Source organism: Peromyscus leucopus, chromosome 15, assembly GCF_004664715.2.
Source record: "Peromyscus leucopus breed LL Stock chromosome 15, UCI_PerLeu_2.1, whole genome shotgun sequence".
In the NCBI taxonomy this organism is placed as follows: domain Eukaryota; kingdom Metazoa; phylum Chordata; class Mammalia; order Rodentia; family Cricetidae; genus Peromyscus; species Peromyscus leucopus.
In genome coordinates, this window is record NC_051076.1 from 57,647,700 (window position 1) to 57,666,349 (window position 18,650).

The following is an 18,650-nucleotide window of genomic DNA, read 5'->3' on the forward strand; positions in this document are numbered from 1 at the left end:
GCTATTTGCTGCTATTTCTCAGGAGTCAAGCAGCAAACCTCACACCAGCTCAGATCCAGCATACCACATTTGCAGTGAGGCAGCAGAGGGAGAACTGTGTCTGAAGAACTGTTAGAAAACCGTGGAGCTTGCTGTTCGGTCTGATGAAGGCCAAGCTGGGAGACCCAACCCCCAGCCCCTGTTTACTTATTTTTAATAGTTATTCTGTATGTGTATAAGGAACCATTCTTGGAAGTTGTTTCTCTCCTGCCACTTTGTGGGATCTAGGCATCAAACTCAGGTCATTAGACCTTACCTACTCAGCCATCTCCCAGCTAAGACTTCTATGATTAGTCTTCAGATCAATATTGGCCAGTTGCTTCTGAGGCCACCATGTGCCTTCAGTTACTGCAGAGCATAAAGCCTTCTCTCTAGCATTCACATGCAGAACTGGTGACTGTGCTGCCCCTCTGCTTTGAGATGAATTGGTATACTTATTGTTTGTCCAAGTCCCAAATAAGACTTAGATATTTACCTCTAAATAGAAAGAGAAAAATAGAAGAGGACATCAAGAAGTTTCAGAGAAGGCAGAAGAGTCTGGTACAGTGAGTCTTAAACAGGGTGATCTCCCCCCCCCCATCCCCACAAAACGGAATGTGTGGCAATGTCTGCTGATGTTTTCAGTTGTCACACTGGAGGGGTTGGCAGTCTAGTGGCATCTGAAAAGTAGGGGCCAAGTATGCTGCTAACATCCTACAATGTATAGCACAGTTTAGCACAATAATTATCCAGCTCCAAATGTCAGTAGTACCAAGATTGAGAAACTTGGGTGTGTTGACTCTAGGCTACTAATTTAGACACCTGAGGGTCTATGTTGTCTTGACTATTAGCTGCATGAAGGGATATCTCCCACTGCAAAAGTCAGCATGATGATGAGAGTTGATGTGAAGTGTGTTGGTTTTTCATCCTATTCTCCCCCAGAAGCAGCAGCAAACACTATGCTCTGACACCTGCATGCCATGGGGCTGTCAGTGATCAAGGAATTCATATTTTCAAAATATTATACTATAGTTAAGAATCAAGTGAGTTTGAAGATTTTATATAGGTCATTAGAAAAGTTGTAGGATAGTATTAATCGTTGTTGCTTATGTAGGGTAAGATTAGTTTAGGACTGCTCTGAAATAGCCCTGAGATTAGGGTGACTATCCATCCCTTTTTGCTGAATAGCCTAGTCCTCATGAAGAGAGAGCCAGATGTGGTCAGACACCTTTAATTCAGCACTTGGAAAAAGAAGCCAGTGGATCTGTTGAGTTCAAGGCCAGCCTGATCTACATAGTGAGTTACAGACTAGCCAGGGCTACACAGTTTCCTGGGACATATTTTTAGTGCTGAATTGGTAGTCTTGAGGCAAGCAGGATGTTAGTCACCCTGCATGAGATAGTGGTTTCCTTGAGGAGGAAGTTGATACTACTGCATGCTGGCTTTGGAAAGCTGTTTGCTGTACACAAACTCTTCGAGTGTTAGGAAGGGAACAGGGAGAGTTTCTTCTAAGAGCATTTCCCTTATTTGCTCTACATAAGAAAACAGGAAAGGATCTCTGCTTTCACTGATCCTGTCAGCAACAGAAATTATTTGTGATTCATGTGGCACTGGAAAAAAGAGATCAACATATTAAGAAACGCTCTATATTTCTCAGTGCTCTTCTGTAACTGCTCCTAACACCCATGGATACTTCTTTTGAGGGGACCAGTTACTCAAGGGTTGATAATCTAAGTACTTTCTGATGACCCAAGGGGCAGAATCCAGATAGTTCTAAATAAAGATGCCTTTGAACAAGAGATCCAGAACCCCACCAGAAGTAGCCAGCTGCTCCTCTGCACCTTCCTCTTCTGCTTCAAGGGGCTTTGATTTCCCTGACTTAGCATTCTGTGCCGGGGGAGTTCCCCACAGCTGTTCCTCCAGAGAGCAGTCCCAGTGAGTCTTGCACATGTGTGTGCCGGTCCATTATCCCCTCTTCATCACAGTGAACGGGCTAGTTTATAAGCCATGGTAAAGTGGTTTTCATTTTCTTTCTGATGTTGTAGGAATGCCTTTGAAGTCAGAGTGCAGTGCTTCCAAAGCACTCTGGGATTGTCTGCCTCAACTGTAGAGAGGCTGTGTCTGCAAAGTCCCAGGAAGCCCCCACAGGAAAGAGTGTATATGGAGGCAGGGAAGCCACATGGATTGACTCTGAAGAGCCAAGGAAACGCTAACTTGAAAGAGAGAGAGAGAGAGAAGAGGTAGTGGGGTGCTCTGGGACTGTCTTTATCCCCGAGGTTTTAGGCTTCTGTCTACCCGAGTCCCTTGGTTTGTCTCCTTGACTTGGTGCAGCAGCTGGGTGCAGAGCTGCTTTAAATTGACATGCAGCACCTGTTCCCTTGAAACACTGTCAGCTAGCAGTCCCTTTTATTGTGTGTCTGTTTGACACTATCAGTAGGCACTAGGGATACAAAGACGAGTAAGAGATAATGCTCAACTTGAGGCATTTCATTTTAGTGTTGGGGGAGGGATGAGTAAGTAAATGAGGTGACTCTTTTACATGTCTGGAGGGGAGGGAACGGGTCATCCTCCTCCGAGAGGTACAAGAATTGAATCTTAACTGCCAATTGACAAGTACTCTTAGGTTTTTCTTACCCTATATTCTCCCTAACTCCCTTCACTGAGGTCTTATTTCACGGTGCTGTATCTTTTCCATTCTCATTCATCTCTCTGGGGCTCTTATTGATAACTTTTTCAGCCTTTTCTTCTCTCTATACCATGTTTCTTGTAAATTGCCTATTTCGATCTTGCTTATTCTAGAAAACATTGGGAACTTCAACATATGTATATAGGCTTTAGAGACAGAGTTTCTTTGTATAGCCCTGGCTGTCCCAGAACTCTCTCTGTAGACCAGGCTAGCTCGAGGCCAGAGATCCACCTGCTTCTACCTCCTGAGTACTGAGACTAAAGGCATGTGCCATCATGCCTGACTGCTTGCTCATATTTTAAAGTGAGGCATATATGACATTTCCCAACTGTGGAAGAGAATGCAAAGAAAAAGTAATGCTATCTTTAAGAATCTAATTTCTTAGATTGGGTGATGTTTTATTTTCTTGCAATGAGAGCTTTATTTACATTCTTTAAGGGCAAGGAACAATAGAAGTTGTTTTATTCATTGTTACCTAGTGACAGTTCTTTGAGTGCTTTCATTTCCCAGGTGCATTTGCCATGTTTCTTCCATCCTGTACTACATAAAATAAAAATTCACTGTTTTAAAAAGTACTTGTAACACTGGGCATTGGTGGCGCATGCCTTTAATCCCAGCACTCAGAAGGCAGAGGCAGACGGATCTCTGTGAGTTCGAGGCCAGCCTGGTCTACAGAGTGAGTTCCAGGACAGCCAGGACTGCTTCATAGAGTTTTTTCCTTGAAACCACCACCCCCCACACACAAAAAAAGAAAAAAAAAAATGACTGTTATAATTCTTTCCTCTAGTGCTTGAATTCCTTAACCACATTCAAGTGAAAAAAAGAAACAGGAACAGGAGCCCCTCATCTGTCCTTCCTCAGACAAGATAGCAGATGCCTTTCTTACCTTTAACTAGGAAAAACAGTGATCTAGTCAAACTTCCTAGAAAAGCCTCCTTAATGTCATTAGTTGTTGGCATACAGAGTAAAAGTAGGGTGGTACTTCCAGGAACGATATCAGGTTCGGAGTAAGGTGAATATTTAAATTACTCTATCTAAAATGAGACATAATTGAGACTGCACTGTACCTCTATATGCTTTATTCCGTCTTACAACTCCAGATGATCCTAAGTACACCTGCAAGGTCTCAGGATTCCCCAGCCTCAGCACCACTGACATTCTAAAACAGACACTTTTTTGTTATGGACTTTCCATGTATCCCTATACTAGCAACCTGTAAGTTATTAAAATCAAAAATATTTCCAGACTTGCCAGTTGTTACTTGGGGTCTAAGACAGCCCCCAATTGAGGCACTGCTCTCAGTTGGGCAGGTTCGTTCCTAAGGAGTTTCTTTCTTCAGGATTCCCTCAGCTGTCTCTATCTTTCCTCCCAGCGAGTTCAACTTCAGTCCTAATCAGAGGACAGTCACTGTTACTTAGTGGGTAAGAGATGGACTTTGGAGTTAGATAGACCTAGCTTTGAAGTCTGGCTCTGCCATTTACTAACTGTAAGACTTAGGGTGTCATTGAGACCTACTTCCTTATCTTTAGAAGTACAAATACTAACACGTCTTTCATAGAGTTATTGTGAGGATTAAGTCAAGTGGCACACATAAAACTCCTGGCACACAATGTAGCCTGAATGCTAGAGATTATTTTTCAATAATGCTTTTCTGTTGTCAGCCACAAAAGTACACCCTACTCCTAGACTTTCTATTCCTCCTCTTCAAAGAAACCTCATGGCATCAAAGTTTCAGCACTCACGAATTTCCAATTGCCTGATTTGTTATCAAGTGTTTTAATTTGGAAGCTGCCTGTGTGGAAACAGAAATTTCCTACAGAGTGGGGTTGGCCCCTGTGTGGCTAGAAGTAATATGTTTGGGAGGGCTGAAAATTAGCTGAGATTCTGTCTTCCTGACCTTCTTGCTAAGAAATAGTATTCAATTCCTGGACAATAGCTCTTTTGGAAAATTTGAAAATTACATCCTCCCCACTCCCACCCCCCATTTTTTTAAGGCAAGGTCTATGTAGTCTTGGCTATGCTAGAGCTTACTTCGTGGACCAGACTTGTCTTGAACTCACTGAAATCTTCCTGTACAACTTCTGGAGTGCAGGAATTAAAGACATGTGCCACCACACCTGACCGATGTCCCCCTCTTTATGTTAACTTTCTGCTGTGGCCAATCCCAGTTACACTTGATATGAACTTTCTTCTTTCCCAGCCTCTTATCTGAATTGTGCAAGTCTACAGCCTTCACGGGACATTGTCTAGGGTGTAGAATTACCACATGAATGAAACTGACAGGGGGGGGCCACTTGGCACAAAGCTGAACATATATTAAGTACTCAGTAAATGGTAGCTGCTATTGATGCGTTTCTGTGAGAGCAAGCGTCCAGTGGAGATAAAGCAGACCAGAACTTTTGGAGCCTTTTCCTCTTCCTTACTGTATATTTGAAAGTTATAAAAATGTAGACTGCTCCTTTGGTCATGTTGCCTTTTGCCCTTAGGGTCTGAAAGAGGTGTTCTTATTTCCTGCTTTACTTAGTATCATGAGGTTACTCAGCAGTAGAAATTATTGAGCCAATATAAAGGTCATGCTTACAGATAATAATGAATAAAAGTAAAAACACTGATGAAGTTAATATGGAATCATTGCAGTAACCTAGCCTATACTTACATGTAGTCCTTAATAGACATGTGCTGAACCAGACACTTCTGGATTTCCCCCTAGAAGAATGTGAATGTTGATTGTTTCATGTAGGAGAGGCCCGACTGAGTCGGATAGTCTGTAAAAGTGAGTTGACACCATTGGCTTTACCTCTGGGTGGGGAATGTCTTGCAGGTCATGAAAACATATCACATGTACAATGCTGACAGTATCAGCGCTCAGAGCAAACTGAAGGAAGCAGAGAAGCAGGAAGAGAAGCAAATTGGTAAATCAGTGAAACAGGAGGACCGGCAGACCCCGCGCTCCCCTGACTCTACTGCCAATGTCCGCATTGAGGAGAAACATGTCCGGAGGAGCTCAGTGAAGAAGATTGAGAAGATGAAGGAGAAGGTATATGTGCTCTGGCAACAATAGAGACAGAAAGGGATGTTCAGAAGGCAAGGTTGATGGTAATTTCCCAGTAGCTGTCATGAAGAGCTAAACAAAGCAGCTCTGGGTTCCTTTAGTGCCTAATGAACAAAGAGTCCTTCTGTGTCTTGCCGCATGCATCCTAGCTATTGGAAAAACTTAGACATCTGAACTCTCAGACTTTAACTTCAAGTATATTGACAAGAATCAGTAGTCACCTTCCTCAGCTCATTTTCTATGGGAGGCCCCCTTTCACTTTGTCCCCAGGGTACTCTTGAAGAGGGTTAAGTGAGAAATGTTTAGATAGAAGGCTAGAGGGGAGAGAAACAGATGGAAACACAGGATAGCCTCAGAAGGGCCTGGATCATAATCCACCAGCCCCTTCTGTCTCTTCTAAGGGCCTTTTATAGGAATACCAAGGGGAGGAGCAAAAGACACAGCCAAATGCAGACCCTTTCCAATCACCTGGTAGCCACCCATGTGATCAAGCAATCCGCTAATGCAGCCCTGCTGGGTAAAGCAAGCTCAGATCTCACTAGGAAAGCTTTGTGGACCGCCACCATTTTTGAAATCAAGGGACATGTCCTATTGCTTTGAGAAATAGGGGAGACTGTAGACCTCTGTTTTGGCTTTAGATACCAGTGTTCAGGGGGAGAGGTGGAAGTCCATCTCCAGTGTGGCAGCAAGGATGGAGAAGAGTATGTGAAGACAGATCAGAGGACACATCTGGAGCACATTCATCTCATTAGTCAGATGAGAATCCAGCTTAAAGCAGATGCACACAGGGAGTAGCAGCAAAGTGGAGACTCTTGATGTGTTATCCTTCAGCTCTCAGAACAGTTTTGATCCCTTTCTTAAAAAGGAATAGTGATAGGTCAGCAAGATGGCCTGACAACCTGAGTTCAATCCCAGGAACCCACATGATAGGAGAGAAATGATTTCTACAAGTTGCCCTCCAATCTCCACAAAAACATAAAGGCATGTGTGCACATACAAACACACACATGCCACATCACATGAAATAAGTAAACATTTAAAATTTTTTAATTAAAAAAAAAAACAACTAAAAGTGCACTTGTGTTTTCTTTTTAGCGACAAGCCAAGTACACAGAGAATAAGCTGAAAGCCATTAAAGCCCGGAATGAGTACTTACTGGCTTTGGAAGCAACCAATGCATCTGTCTTCAAGTACTACATCCATGACCTGTCCGATATTATCGATGTAAGTACTTAAAGCTGGGGTGGGAGGCTGTGGGCATCTCTTACCTCATTTCAGAAACGTGGTCACTTGTTCCCCGTTCTGTGTTCAGGCACCTTGGCCATTTTGAGAGCAATTTGAAGAGAGTAGTCATGATCCATTGTGTAAAGGTGATGCACTTGACACTTGGTACCACTCACTCCCCAGAGCTTTCATGGAGGAAAGCAATGCCGACAGTAGCTGTTGACTGACATTCACAGAGTTTAGTGATTTACCCAGGCAGTAAAAGGCTGAGACACAGTTACTCCAAATTCCGATTCCTTAAACCCATGTCCGTGACTGCTGTGCTCTCGCTTGTCAAGAAGTGGTCTCTTGCATCAGAAGCTTGTAGAAAGAAGCAGTGACAAGAAGAGTTAACATGCCTTGCTTTGTGTTTATGTATCAGTTCATGTTTCTTGGTGTTCTCTCCTTCCATTGTCATAACACCCTGTGGATACACGATGCTGTCTTAATTTGTGATCCAGAGAGTTAAGAGACCTACTTGCCCAAGGTTATGGGTTGGCATTGTGCTGCAGATTAGGGTCCTGTCTAGAAAGCATCCAGATGCTACTGATATCTGCCCCGTTCTCTTTTGAGAGGTGGCACAAAAGTGGGAGAGAGAAGGGGATTAGTTTGCATGTGTGTTTTGTAGGCACTGGGGACAGCCATTTGTCTTTGACCTCAGGGGTTAATCTTTGCTTTGATTTCTTACTGCTTCTCCTCCATCTCTGTGTCCTAAAATGTCTCTCACATTCAGACTGCAGCCCGGCCCAATTCCTGGGCCAGTTTTCTATGAAGCTATAGAGGCATACCCTTTCTCTTGTCTCCTTCTAGTCACCCACGTGGGTCTGGAGCCAGCTGATTGAGCATCAGCAGTCCAGTCTCTAGGACATCAGCAGTGTTCTTCCTGAGACCTGGTGTTAGCCTTGGGTTCTTGGCAGTAGCAGCTGAGCTTTGCAAGACTGGCCAAACTGCACATGGTTCTCTACCTGGGTTTCTTTACAAGCACACCTGCTATGCTTTCCATCATGTGGGGAATCTGGGCTCAGATTCACTGTTATATAACTAGGTAGCACATCTTAGGCTTGCTGTGGAACTGTTCTGGAACACTGCTTTATTTCCTACCCCTCTACCCCTAGTAAAATAAAGACCGGGACTGTTTAAATCTGGCCTACATCAGGGTTGCTGGGGGGAACGTTTCTAAAATACAGACTGGTTTTCTTTCAGCCAGGGAGTGTTGATTAGTAGGTTTTGGCCTCCTAAGGCCTTAGATGTCATCGTCTCAGCTGGTAAGTGGAGCCCTGGTCTCTGTTCAGGCTCCTCTTTGTTCTCTCCACTTGTTGATGCCAATCTGAACACTGTCCTTCAGTGGAGGTCAAAACCCTAACCCAGTCCTTTCATTCTTCTCCTTCACTGTTGGTAGAGGCCCATTCTCAGCACGAGGAAGACAGTCACTTTTTATGCTCACTTCCTACTATTTAAATTTCACATTTGGTAAAATAATTAAGATTTAAAAATTAGGCCAGTCAGGGTATTGCACCCCTTTTACTGGTTTGTCCTCTTTCTTTTGCCTCTAGAGAATATGTGTACCAGTTTAAATAAATTGCTTACTTCAGGAGAAAAGAGACTTGCTGTATGAGTTACAACCTTTGTAGTGCATACATAGGTCCTTCATCGGGCATGGGCAGGTGTTTTAAAAACCATACAAGAGGCAAGCTGTTTTGTAATTTTTTTCCCCTCAAAATAAACAAATAGCCTGCTGAGAGCCTAACTTTGATAGGATGTGATTGAAGAGCCATTGGAAACGAAGACAGCCTGTGTCGTGCTTACTCAACAGGGCCATGGGTTTAGAGGTGGGGAACAAGTCCAGGGTGGCAGCATTCCAGGCCCTGAGTAAAATTGTGCTTGTTTGGGTTGTGTTTTGACTGTATCTTATTCTGTTTGTTGTTTGGTTTTTTATTTTTGTGGAATTGTGCTTTTCTAGATTTTCTTCTTTTATTTTGTTTTCGAAAGACATGAGGTTTCTCTTGCTTTGGCTTTTTAGTTTCTTTTTCGCTAGACTGTCTGGAACCTGAAAGCTGTGTATGATCACAAATTCATCCTCCTCCCCTACCTAGAGTTGGTGTTGTGAATTCTGCATGTGGGTTTTCCTTTTTTTGTTTTTTTTTTTCGAAATTCTTTACCTGGCTGTCTGCTTCCAAGTGCTGGGATTAAAGGCGTGTGCCACCACTCCTGGTGAAGGTTACTCTTAAGGTTACTCTTCTTAAAAAGCTGTTACTACTACTGCTCTCCCTAACCACTTAGTCCATTTATGGGGCAAGGTGTGCGTGTTCACTGTCAGTGTTACAAATAGAATGTAACTGTGTTTATCTAAGACATATTCATACACTCTAGTTTTCTCAAACCATGATCCATGATCCAGTAAGGGAGAAATAAAATCATTTTTATACATTTAACTAATTTTAAATGATTAGACTAAAATAGGGGAGAAAATATCATGTCATATCACAATATTATTATGGCTAAGATTTTTTTTTTTTTTGAAATTTTTATGTAGGTGTGTGTTGTATTTCTTACTGTGAGCTGAAGGTTAAATGAAGGTCATTGTATGTCTCTTTTAAGATCCAAGAGGACAAGAACCAAGCCTTACTTTACCTTAAGTAGTGATACATAACTGAGCACATAGTTTATAAAATTGGTGTGGATTAGGATAGAGATAGTAAGAATGGAGAAGAGAGTGAAGTTTCCAAAAATATCCCTGCCTCCCCCTAATTTCCCCTCAGCCCCCCACCACACACTGTTGGCAGTGTTACTTTTGTTCACTCCAGCAGTAAGGTAGAGTTCATCTGAGGCCCTACAGAGAGCCAGGCAAGAGGATTCACAGGTTCAAAAGCCTGGTTAGTCCAACAGCATCTCCTAGAGGAGGCCTGGGCCTGCACGTGCAGTCTCCAATCAGCCGCCTTTGTCTAGACTCCATTCGCTCTTCCTCCAACTGAATTGATGGTTTCCCATCCTCTGGCTATAGTTACGCTGTCACTGCTGTTAGCCGGCCGAAGCCAAGCACCTGCGAGAGTCTGTTGGCACTGCATCCGAGCTCAGCTTTGTGTGCGCCAGTGCTGAGCTTCTTGTCAGACGCCTGGAAGGAGGCGGCTGTCACATGGTTTTCCTTCCCCAATAGTGGCTGTTCCTGAAGTGATCGTGATAGGAAGGAAATGCTAGGGAAATTAATTTGATGCTTATTGATGCAGTGAAATTACAATCAGGCAGATGGCCTTACTCTATCCAGAGATTTTTCTCTGACATTTCCTCTCAGGCTCTGGACATCAAAGCTGTGTAAATAATAGAGGTGATAATTGATGGCCAAGGAATTTGGATCTCTGGGTCTTGGAGGGGTACAGAGTATTGTCATGGTGTTACAGAATGCCACTGCTGAAAAGCGTTTTGGGGATTACATTTAATCCAGGGATTTTTCAAGCTTTTTCTTAAGAATTTATTCTTCAAACCAGAGCACACATAGAATCCCAGTTTATTAAATGGAAAAGTGAGCATAGCTGTCTTGGTTGAAGAAAAGATAAAAGTCCCAGACCTCCTAAGAAGCCTTCCTCTCCCCTTCTCCAGGGTGACCAAGTGCTGACACTGAACTTCAGAGCTGTGATCTATAGCTTGAAAACCACTGGACTATCCAGGAAACAGGTGTAGGGATAGGAGTAGCTTTTCCAAGGGTGTTTGATTCTGCCTCTCCTGTTGTGTTTTTTCCCTCTGAGTGTGTGTTGTGTGTGTGTGTGTGTGTGTGTGACATATGTCAGGGTGCATACACATGTGTGAGGGACCAGAGGACAACTTCAAGTCTCATTCCTTCTCAGCATAGTCTGTCTTCTGTTTTTGATTTGTTGTTGTTGTTTAGTGTGTGTGTGTGTGTGTGTGTGTGTGTGTGTGTGTGTGTGTGTGTGTGTGTAATGAATATATGCACATGAGTGCAGGTCCCCATGAGTCCAGAAGAGAGTGTTGGATCTCCAGGATCTGGAGTTACAAGCAGTTACGAGCTTCAGACATGAGTGCTAGCTGCCGAACTCAGGTCTTTTGTAAGAGAAGTAAGAACTCTTAACTACGTAGCCATCTCTCAAGCCCTGACCTTGTTTTTTGAGGCAGGATTCCTGAAGGTTCATCTTAGCCAGCTAGCCATCCAGGCCCTTTCTCCAGCTCTCCAGTAGGAGGGTCACAGGCACCTCATCCAGCCTTTACATGGGTTTGTCATCAAATGGAAGGCCTCTCATCTGCACCACAAGGACTTTACTCACTGAGCTATCCCTCTAGCCCTGGGTTTTGTTGTTTGTTTAAAGACAGAGACTGGCTGAGGATTAAGGATGACCTTGAATTTAGGGTCCTCTTCTGCTGCCTTCCCCTCCTGAGTGCTTGAGGTTACAGGCCTGTACCATCACACTCAGTTTATGCAGTGCTGGGAATCAAACCTAAGTCTTCCTGCATGCTAGACAAGCCCCTTTTCAATTGACCTACATTCCCCAACCCCTACAATTGCCTCTTTCATAGCATTTTCTTCTTTTCATTTTCGTTACTGAACACCAGAGACATGATAAGAGTTTCCCCAGTAACACTTGCTTTGGAACTTTTTAGTTTAGCTTTCTTCAGCTCAGACCTGTCCTGGAACACTGAAAGCTGATGTCATGACTCACATCAACCTTCCATTCCCTCCATCCCCCACCTACCTAGAGTTGAGTGTATGTGAATTTGCTGCTAAGGCAGCACTCCAGATTTTTGACTCCTGGATGCTGCATTGGCCTGGCAAGCTTGCTGTGTAGTGACTTCTAACCATAGCAGCCCTCAAGAAGCCATGGCAGGCTGCATTATTATTGTTGAGTTTTGTTGTCATGACATCCCCAGACTGTGCAGAAAATAGAACAGAATTCTTTATCTCTTGGCCATTCCCATTTTTATGCAATAGTGCTTGATTAACTCATGTCACTGGGTTCTTCCAGATCTTCTGTCTAACCACCTCACTGCTCTACATGGTATGCCTAACCACTGACCTAGGAGGCAAGAACTAAGAAATCTTCCCCAGGTCTTGGAAATTATAATGTCAACTTCCTGCCTATTGCAGCCAATCAGGCACCTTGATAAGGTCAAATCTGTCCCCAGAGACCACTTCCCTTTCTGTCAGGTCTTGGGATACCTGTGGTATGCTTATATGCCTTCTTCTTCCCACAGCAGTGTTGTGACCTAGGCTACCATGCTAGCCTGAACCGGGCCCTGCGTACTTTCTTGTCTGCTGAATTAAATCTGGAACAATCAAAACACGAGGGTCTGGATGCTATTGAAAATGCAGTAGAAAACCTAGATGCCACCAGTGACAAGCAGCGACTCATGGAGATGTACAACAATGTTTTCTGCCCCCCTATGAAGTTTGAATTCCAGCCCCACATGGGAGATATGGTAAGGCCCTTCCCTATCCTGCAGCTTTTCCCAAAGGGACTTGAATGTACTAGCTGTATGTATAGTTTCATTACATATAGGCCACATCCAATGGAGAGGGGCTTCCTGTCAGGTAAGGAATTATTCTATTATTTCAAACCCTGAAGTATCTCTCTTTGATTTTGAGTGATGTGCTTATCCCTGAGCCTAGACTCATGTTCCACCTAATTCAGCTGGCCTGAACTGTAGAGTGAGTGGATGGCCTCCCAGAGGGTAGTTCATCCTGTCCCAAGTAACTCTGTCCCAGAAACCTGACTGGTGTGGCCAGGGAATGAAGAAAAGCACAGATACGTGTACAGAAAAGCAAGGGTCCCGTAGGTTGTGCTAGCTCTGATGGAGGACATTAACTTGAAATAAACCTCAGCCTGTTTATCTTGTACAGCACAGGTAGAGGAGGTAGGAGGGATCTGTAGGCCAGTAGTCTCAGTCTGTAAACAGCCTAGATGTACACACACTGTCAACATTCACACTCAGACTAGAGGAAGGCTTTGCCATTCCCTTAGGTCTGAGGCATTGGTCATTGACCTGGCCATGCCCATGTCAACAATATGCATTCACTCAGGACTTCATCCACGTTGTTGTTCTTTTGTTTTTGTTTTTGTTTTTTTGGTTTTTCGAGACAGGGTTTCTCTGTGTAGCTTTGCGCCTTTCTTGGAACTTGCTTTGAAGACCAGGCTGACCTCGAACTCACAGAGATCCGCCTGCCTCTGCCTCCCAAGTACTGGGATTAAAGGCGTGCGCCACCACCGCCCGGCTTCATCCACGTTTTATACCTTCACTCAAAGCTTCCTCAGCTCCCTACAGTAGTGAGACCAAAAGGACTAGATGAGAAGAGACCAAAAATCAGCAATGTGCTCTTGCCAGGAACAATGCTTCCTTTGGGCTTAGCAGCTAGACGCTTTAGAAAACCCTGCTCTAAGCTGACAGCAGCCATGTTCTAGTCAGACAGTTAACTGTCATAGACAGGCCATGATGAAGTGGTACATCTCTGTCTTATATGCAAAATGGGAGGTGGTTTCTCTCCTCTCCTTCTTGGGGAAAATCAGGCCCCTTACAGTTTGTTTCCATTGCTGTGGCTGAGGAAATGTCAGCATCTAAACAGACAGGGAACCAAAACAGCAGCATGTGAGTTAAAGTTAGGGGGAGGGGTGTTACCAGCCTCCAGGAAGCCCCATTTTTTACCTGCCTTGACTTCTGTTCAAATTGGTCTTCTAAGCCCCTTCTCCAGCTGCCATTAAGATTCCTTCCCAAAACAAGTGGAATTTAGAACTAGCTGAATGGACTGGTGGATTTTCTGATGTTGACTGAGTTTTATTTCCAAGCCAAACAGCTTGTCTCCATAAAGAGGAATCCATATGATGGGTACTCATGCCCCTTCCTTGCCCTGTCAGAACCACATTTCCATACTCTAAAGCACAGCTGGAATGCATTACCTTGCATCCTGGCTGAAGATCACTGTCAAAGCATGCATCAGCAACTCAGCTGCTCTTTAAAGAAATAGGCTTGGAGGTGATTTTTCCTCTAATTCCTCCATGCTAGGCCTGGGTGACTTTAAAAATTGATAATTCATTCTTTTGTCTTGTATATGATACAGCTGATCAGTGGCTTGGCCAGAAAAGGGGCCAGAGCATCCCATGATGTCACATTCTGGCTTAGAAATGGCAAATCATCCTTGGGCTCCGCGGCTAGTCTTTCTGCATTATTGTGGTTGTGGGAGGCAGAAGGAAGGAGCTGCCTGGAAGTCCTTAAAATGGGGCCAAAGTTCAGGTGGCATTTTAACTGGAAGCTCTGGAACTGGAGACACTCATATTCTTGGGCCACAGCACATGAGCTGATGTCAACTGCTCTCTGATGCAATAGGGGTTGGTGCCTCTTTCTACTACTGGTGCACCCAGAGGTTTGGGGGCACTGGATGTCTGGCTGGTGACATCAGAGACAGAAATTTCATTCTTGGCACTAACCCATCTGGCCAGGCTTTCTCCATTATGTCTACTTATCTAAAAGCCATAGTGAAATCAGCTCTAAATCTTGGGCCAGCCTCTCAGCTGAAGAAGAGAGGTCAAATCAGTTGAAATCTTAAATGCCAGTGGAGAAAAAGGTCAATTTCCAGTCCCCTCCATTTGGAGAGAAGCTTTTTTTTTTTTTTTTTTTTTTTTTTTTTGGAGTAAGAGAATGGTTTCCAAGTATATGAACTCGCCGGGCGGTGGTGGCACACGCCTTTAATCCCAGCACTCGGGAGGCAGAGCCAGGTGGATCTCTGTGAGTTCGAGGCCAGCCTGGACTACCAAGTGAGTCCCAGGAAAGGCACAAAGCTACAAAGAGAAACCCTGTCTCGAAAAACCAAAAAAAAGAAAACAAGTATATGAACTCACTCTTTACTGAGGGTGAAGGAGCCCAATTCTATTCAGATGTTTCTCTTTCTATAAGAACTAAAGGACGCTTGGTAATAAAGTGACAGGCACTGCCTCCACATGGCATCCTACCGTCCATCTCCCAGCCTTCTGCCTCTCATCAGTCATCCAGGAGATTATATTGCACATGCCATAGTCTTATCTTAATCAAGAGACTCTAGGTCAGCTGTTCCTTCACAGAGGATAAAGTTGGTTGGTAGTTCACTGGGGATAGGGGTGCAGGAGATTCCCACACCTGGTAGGATATAATGATAGCTATTTAGAGGATATCAAGTTCCATCAGGTCGCATGACCTCTAGGGCTCTCTAACATAGCCCATGAACTTGTTCCCACATTCGCATGAACTCTTTCCCATTGAGTCGAAGCTCTCACGCATGGCGCAGATTTATAAACATACCGGCTGCCAACAGCAGCAAGTTACTTCCGGGCCCACTTCTCCCCTGCTTTTTAACTCTAGCGTATGAAGTGGGAGGAGGGAAGCACAGGAGAGGCGACCACTTGCACCTTTGGCAGGAACTCTCCACTGTGCCTAAGCATTGGGTTTTTGGACCAGGGGCTGCCTGCGGCACTCTTTCCTAGCCTCCTTAGAATGCCCCAGAGCTGCAGACCCTGCTAGACCTACCCCGGCTGACCATCCGCCTGCCTATCAATTCCAAAGAGAGAAACACGGTCTTTCCAAACAAATCTCCCTCCCTATTCCTTTCATAGACTGGTCTTGAAATTCACACACATTGTCTTTGGGTTTTGTTTGTATGTAGAAACTGCAAGCCTTCTAGTCGTTGGGATACAATACAGTATTGCTCATTTCATGAGCAATAGTGAGAACTCTGGAATCCTCCAAAGACCTGTGTCCTCTTCCTGACCTGTGTTGCTTTTTCTGACAGGCCTCTCAGCTCTGTGCCCAGCAGCCTGTCCAGAGTGAGCTGGTGCAGAGATGCCAACAACTGCAGTCTCGCTTATCCACTTTGAAGATTGAGAACGAAGAGGTGTGTTTCCTTCCTAGAGGCTCAGAGCCACTGTTTGCTTGTTGAACTACTTGTGGCTGTCCATCAGGGCAGGTGGAGGGAGTATGCAGAGAATGTCCGGGCTACTGCAAGGATTTCCTGGCCAAATGGAGGCTTGGCTTCCCCTGCTGCTGCAGCCTGCCCTTGAAATCCAGGAAGTTGTTTGTACATTGCCAAAGGTTGTGCTCTATTTTGAGCTTTACAAAATGCCCCTCCCCACTACACATTTAATCAGAGTGGCACTTGGCCACTGTGTGAACACTATAAATCTCCGAAATGACCCACTCATGACTGGCTTTTCCCAGCATTTCAAAAAGAAACTGTTGACTTTGACACTTTAGACATCTCTGTCCTCCTACAAAAGGGTGACTTTTTTTTTCTAAACACAGCATATATTCTTTTAATAACTAGTTTAAAAGGGCTGTTTGATCAGTAATCTAGCTTTCTGTTGAGCTCAGATAGCTTCTTACCTTGTATCAGTAAATCTTAATTTTACTGGGAAGGATAGGTTTGGGTCACTTAGTTTGCAGATAAGGAAATAAATTCATTGATTGGTTGATGGTCATGTGGCAGTGCCAGGATCACTGAAGGACTAGACTAACACTTATTTTAACTAGCTCTGGTATGATGGCAATATTGGTTTGCAATTATTTTATTTTTTCTTTGCACTTCTATTATAATAAAGGAATAGTATTAAAATTAAAAGTACACATTGGGGTTGGAGAGATGGTTAAGTGGTTAAAAGAACTGGATGTTCTTGCAGAGGACCCAGACTTGGCTTCTAGCACCTGCGTGGTAGCTCATGACCGTCTATAGCTTCAATTGCTGGAGCTCCAACACCCTCTTCTGGCCTCCACAGGCACCAGGTCGCGTGACATATGCACACATGCAGGCAAGCAAACATCCTTAAATATACAATAAGTCTTTTTGAAAAAAGTAAACATTACATAAAAGAGCTGAGTTAGGTACACAGCTGAAAAGGAGTAGTGATGTTAGCTGGTGTTAGTTTAGTGGTGTTAGCTGGAGAGAGCAGCATGGTGAAGCAGACTCCTGTGATGTGCAGCACTCACTTAGCTCTGTAATCTCTGCTGGCATCCTCCTTCCTTCCTCTCAAGCTTCTCCTAGTTGCTCATCCCCTCTATTTCATAGTCTGCCTCTCCTGATTATTTTGGCCATTATGGTTCTAGGTGAAGAAGACAATGGAGGCTACCCTGCAGACCATTCAAGACATTGTGACGGTTGAGGATTTCGACGTGTCTGACTGCTTCCAGTACAGCAATTCTATGGAGTCTGTCAAATCAACAGTCTCAGAAACTTTCATGAGCAAGCCCAGCATTGCTAAGAGGAGAGCCAACCAGCAAGAGACAGAGCAGTTTTATTTCACGGTAAGGTGCTCATTGGCCTTAGAGGATCAAGAATAGACACTGTGACATAAGGGAGCTCTGGAACTCAAGAGTTTTGTCAACTGTCTGAAGAGCAAGCTTTGAGTACACTAGATTTCAATCTGGCATACTTGCATACTGTCTCTACACCTAAAGCAAAAGCGTCCACAAATTGTATTTACCTATGGAGGACCTCAAAGAAAGAGCTGTTCCTAAATAACTACTGAGAAAAAGAAATTAGAGAAAATTTTAACCAGATAGTAGGCTTTCATTTGAAAGTAGCCCTCCCAATCACAGAAGATCATGACAAGGGACTTAGTTTCTTGGTTTTTGAGAACTATATTCAAATATCCTTGCCAATATTATCTTGTTTTAAAAAGTCTAAAGTCTCTCCTGGATGATTTGAATATATTATCATATAACTCTCATTATTAGGAAGTTATTTTTTGTAATATTGGCAATTATCAAGAATTCTAAAGCAGTATATTTTACTCACTGTTCTCAAGTCTCCTTTTAGATAGGTGTGTGTGTGTGTGTTTGTGTGTGTGTGTGTGTGTTTCTTTGAAAGGTTGTTAGCTGGGCCTTTATGCTGCTTTTTAATAATTAAGTTACCTTGAACTTGCCAAGTAGAACCTATTACTTGCACTAAAATTTATTTCCTTATCTTTTGATATCCAAGAAAGGTAAAAATGACTTTGCAGTTGTGAGATGAAACATGGCCATTAGAAATGCACGCTGACCAAATGACAGAATTTCACTTGTCTTCCAGCCATCAAGCATACTCTGCATGGAGCAAATTGGATTTTTTCTTCCAGCTGGGACAATTTGTTTAATTTTTCTTTGAACATTGTCCTTTTTTCTTTAAAAGCACTAATATGATTGATTGGTGTTTTTGTAAATCTGTTTCAGTTAGTTAAGCCTCAAATCTTTGGTGGTTTTGTTGTTTTAAATCCCAAAGAAGACTTGAAAGGGTATGATTTAAGAGTATTGTTCAAAAACAACTGAAAATTTTTGTTTTATAAAGAAAACTTAAGTGATTTATTTTTAAAACTGTAAACATATAACACATTTTACTATAAAAACATTTTAAAACATAGTCATTATATAAAACTTAAATGCTAAAAGAAGAAAATAAATACATATTAACATGTATTCAAAATTATATTACAAAAAGAGACAACTTTGTATATGTTGCATTATAAATTTAAGTCATTCAGTTATATATTCTAGCAGTTTGGGGGCTTTTGTTTGTTTCTTGTTGGAACTTTCATATGTGCTAGGCAAGACCTGCATCACTAAGCTCTGTGTCCAGCCCGTATTACATTTTGTAAATCTATATGTAAATTTACAAATCTGTACAAAGAGGTGGGA

General features: G+C 43.3%; 1 protein-coding gene across 8 annotated transcripts in view; it reads left to right on the top strand.

The window, feature by feature from the left end:
* The window catches only part of Srgap2 (SLIT-ROBO Rho GTPase activating protein 2), a 219,227-nt gene that overhangs the window by 151,892 nt on the left and 48,685 nt on the right, over positions 1-18,650 (top strand). For 6 of the 8 annotated variants that reach the window (XM_028876502.2, XM_037211431.1, XM_028876506.2 and 3 more), the window contains 5 exons: positions 5,526-5,741; positions 6,852-6,980; positions 12,219-12,443; positions 15,778-15,879; positions 17,085-17,282. In XM_028876502.2, coding sequence (XP_028732335.1) covers positions 5,526-5,741; positions 6,852-6,980; positions 12,219-12,443; positions 15,778-15,879; positions 17,085-17,282 — 870 coding nt within the window. The remainder of the gene's footprint in view (positions 1-5,525; positions 5,742-6,851; positions 6,981-12,218; positions 12,444-15,777; positions 15,880-17,084; positions 17,283-18,650) is intronic. The other 2 variants (XM_028876504.2, XM_028876507.2) reach the window with 1 other exon arrangement.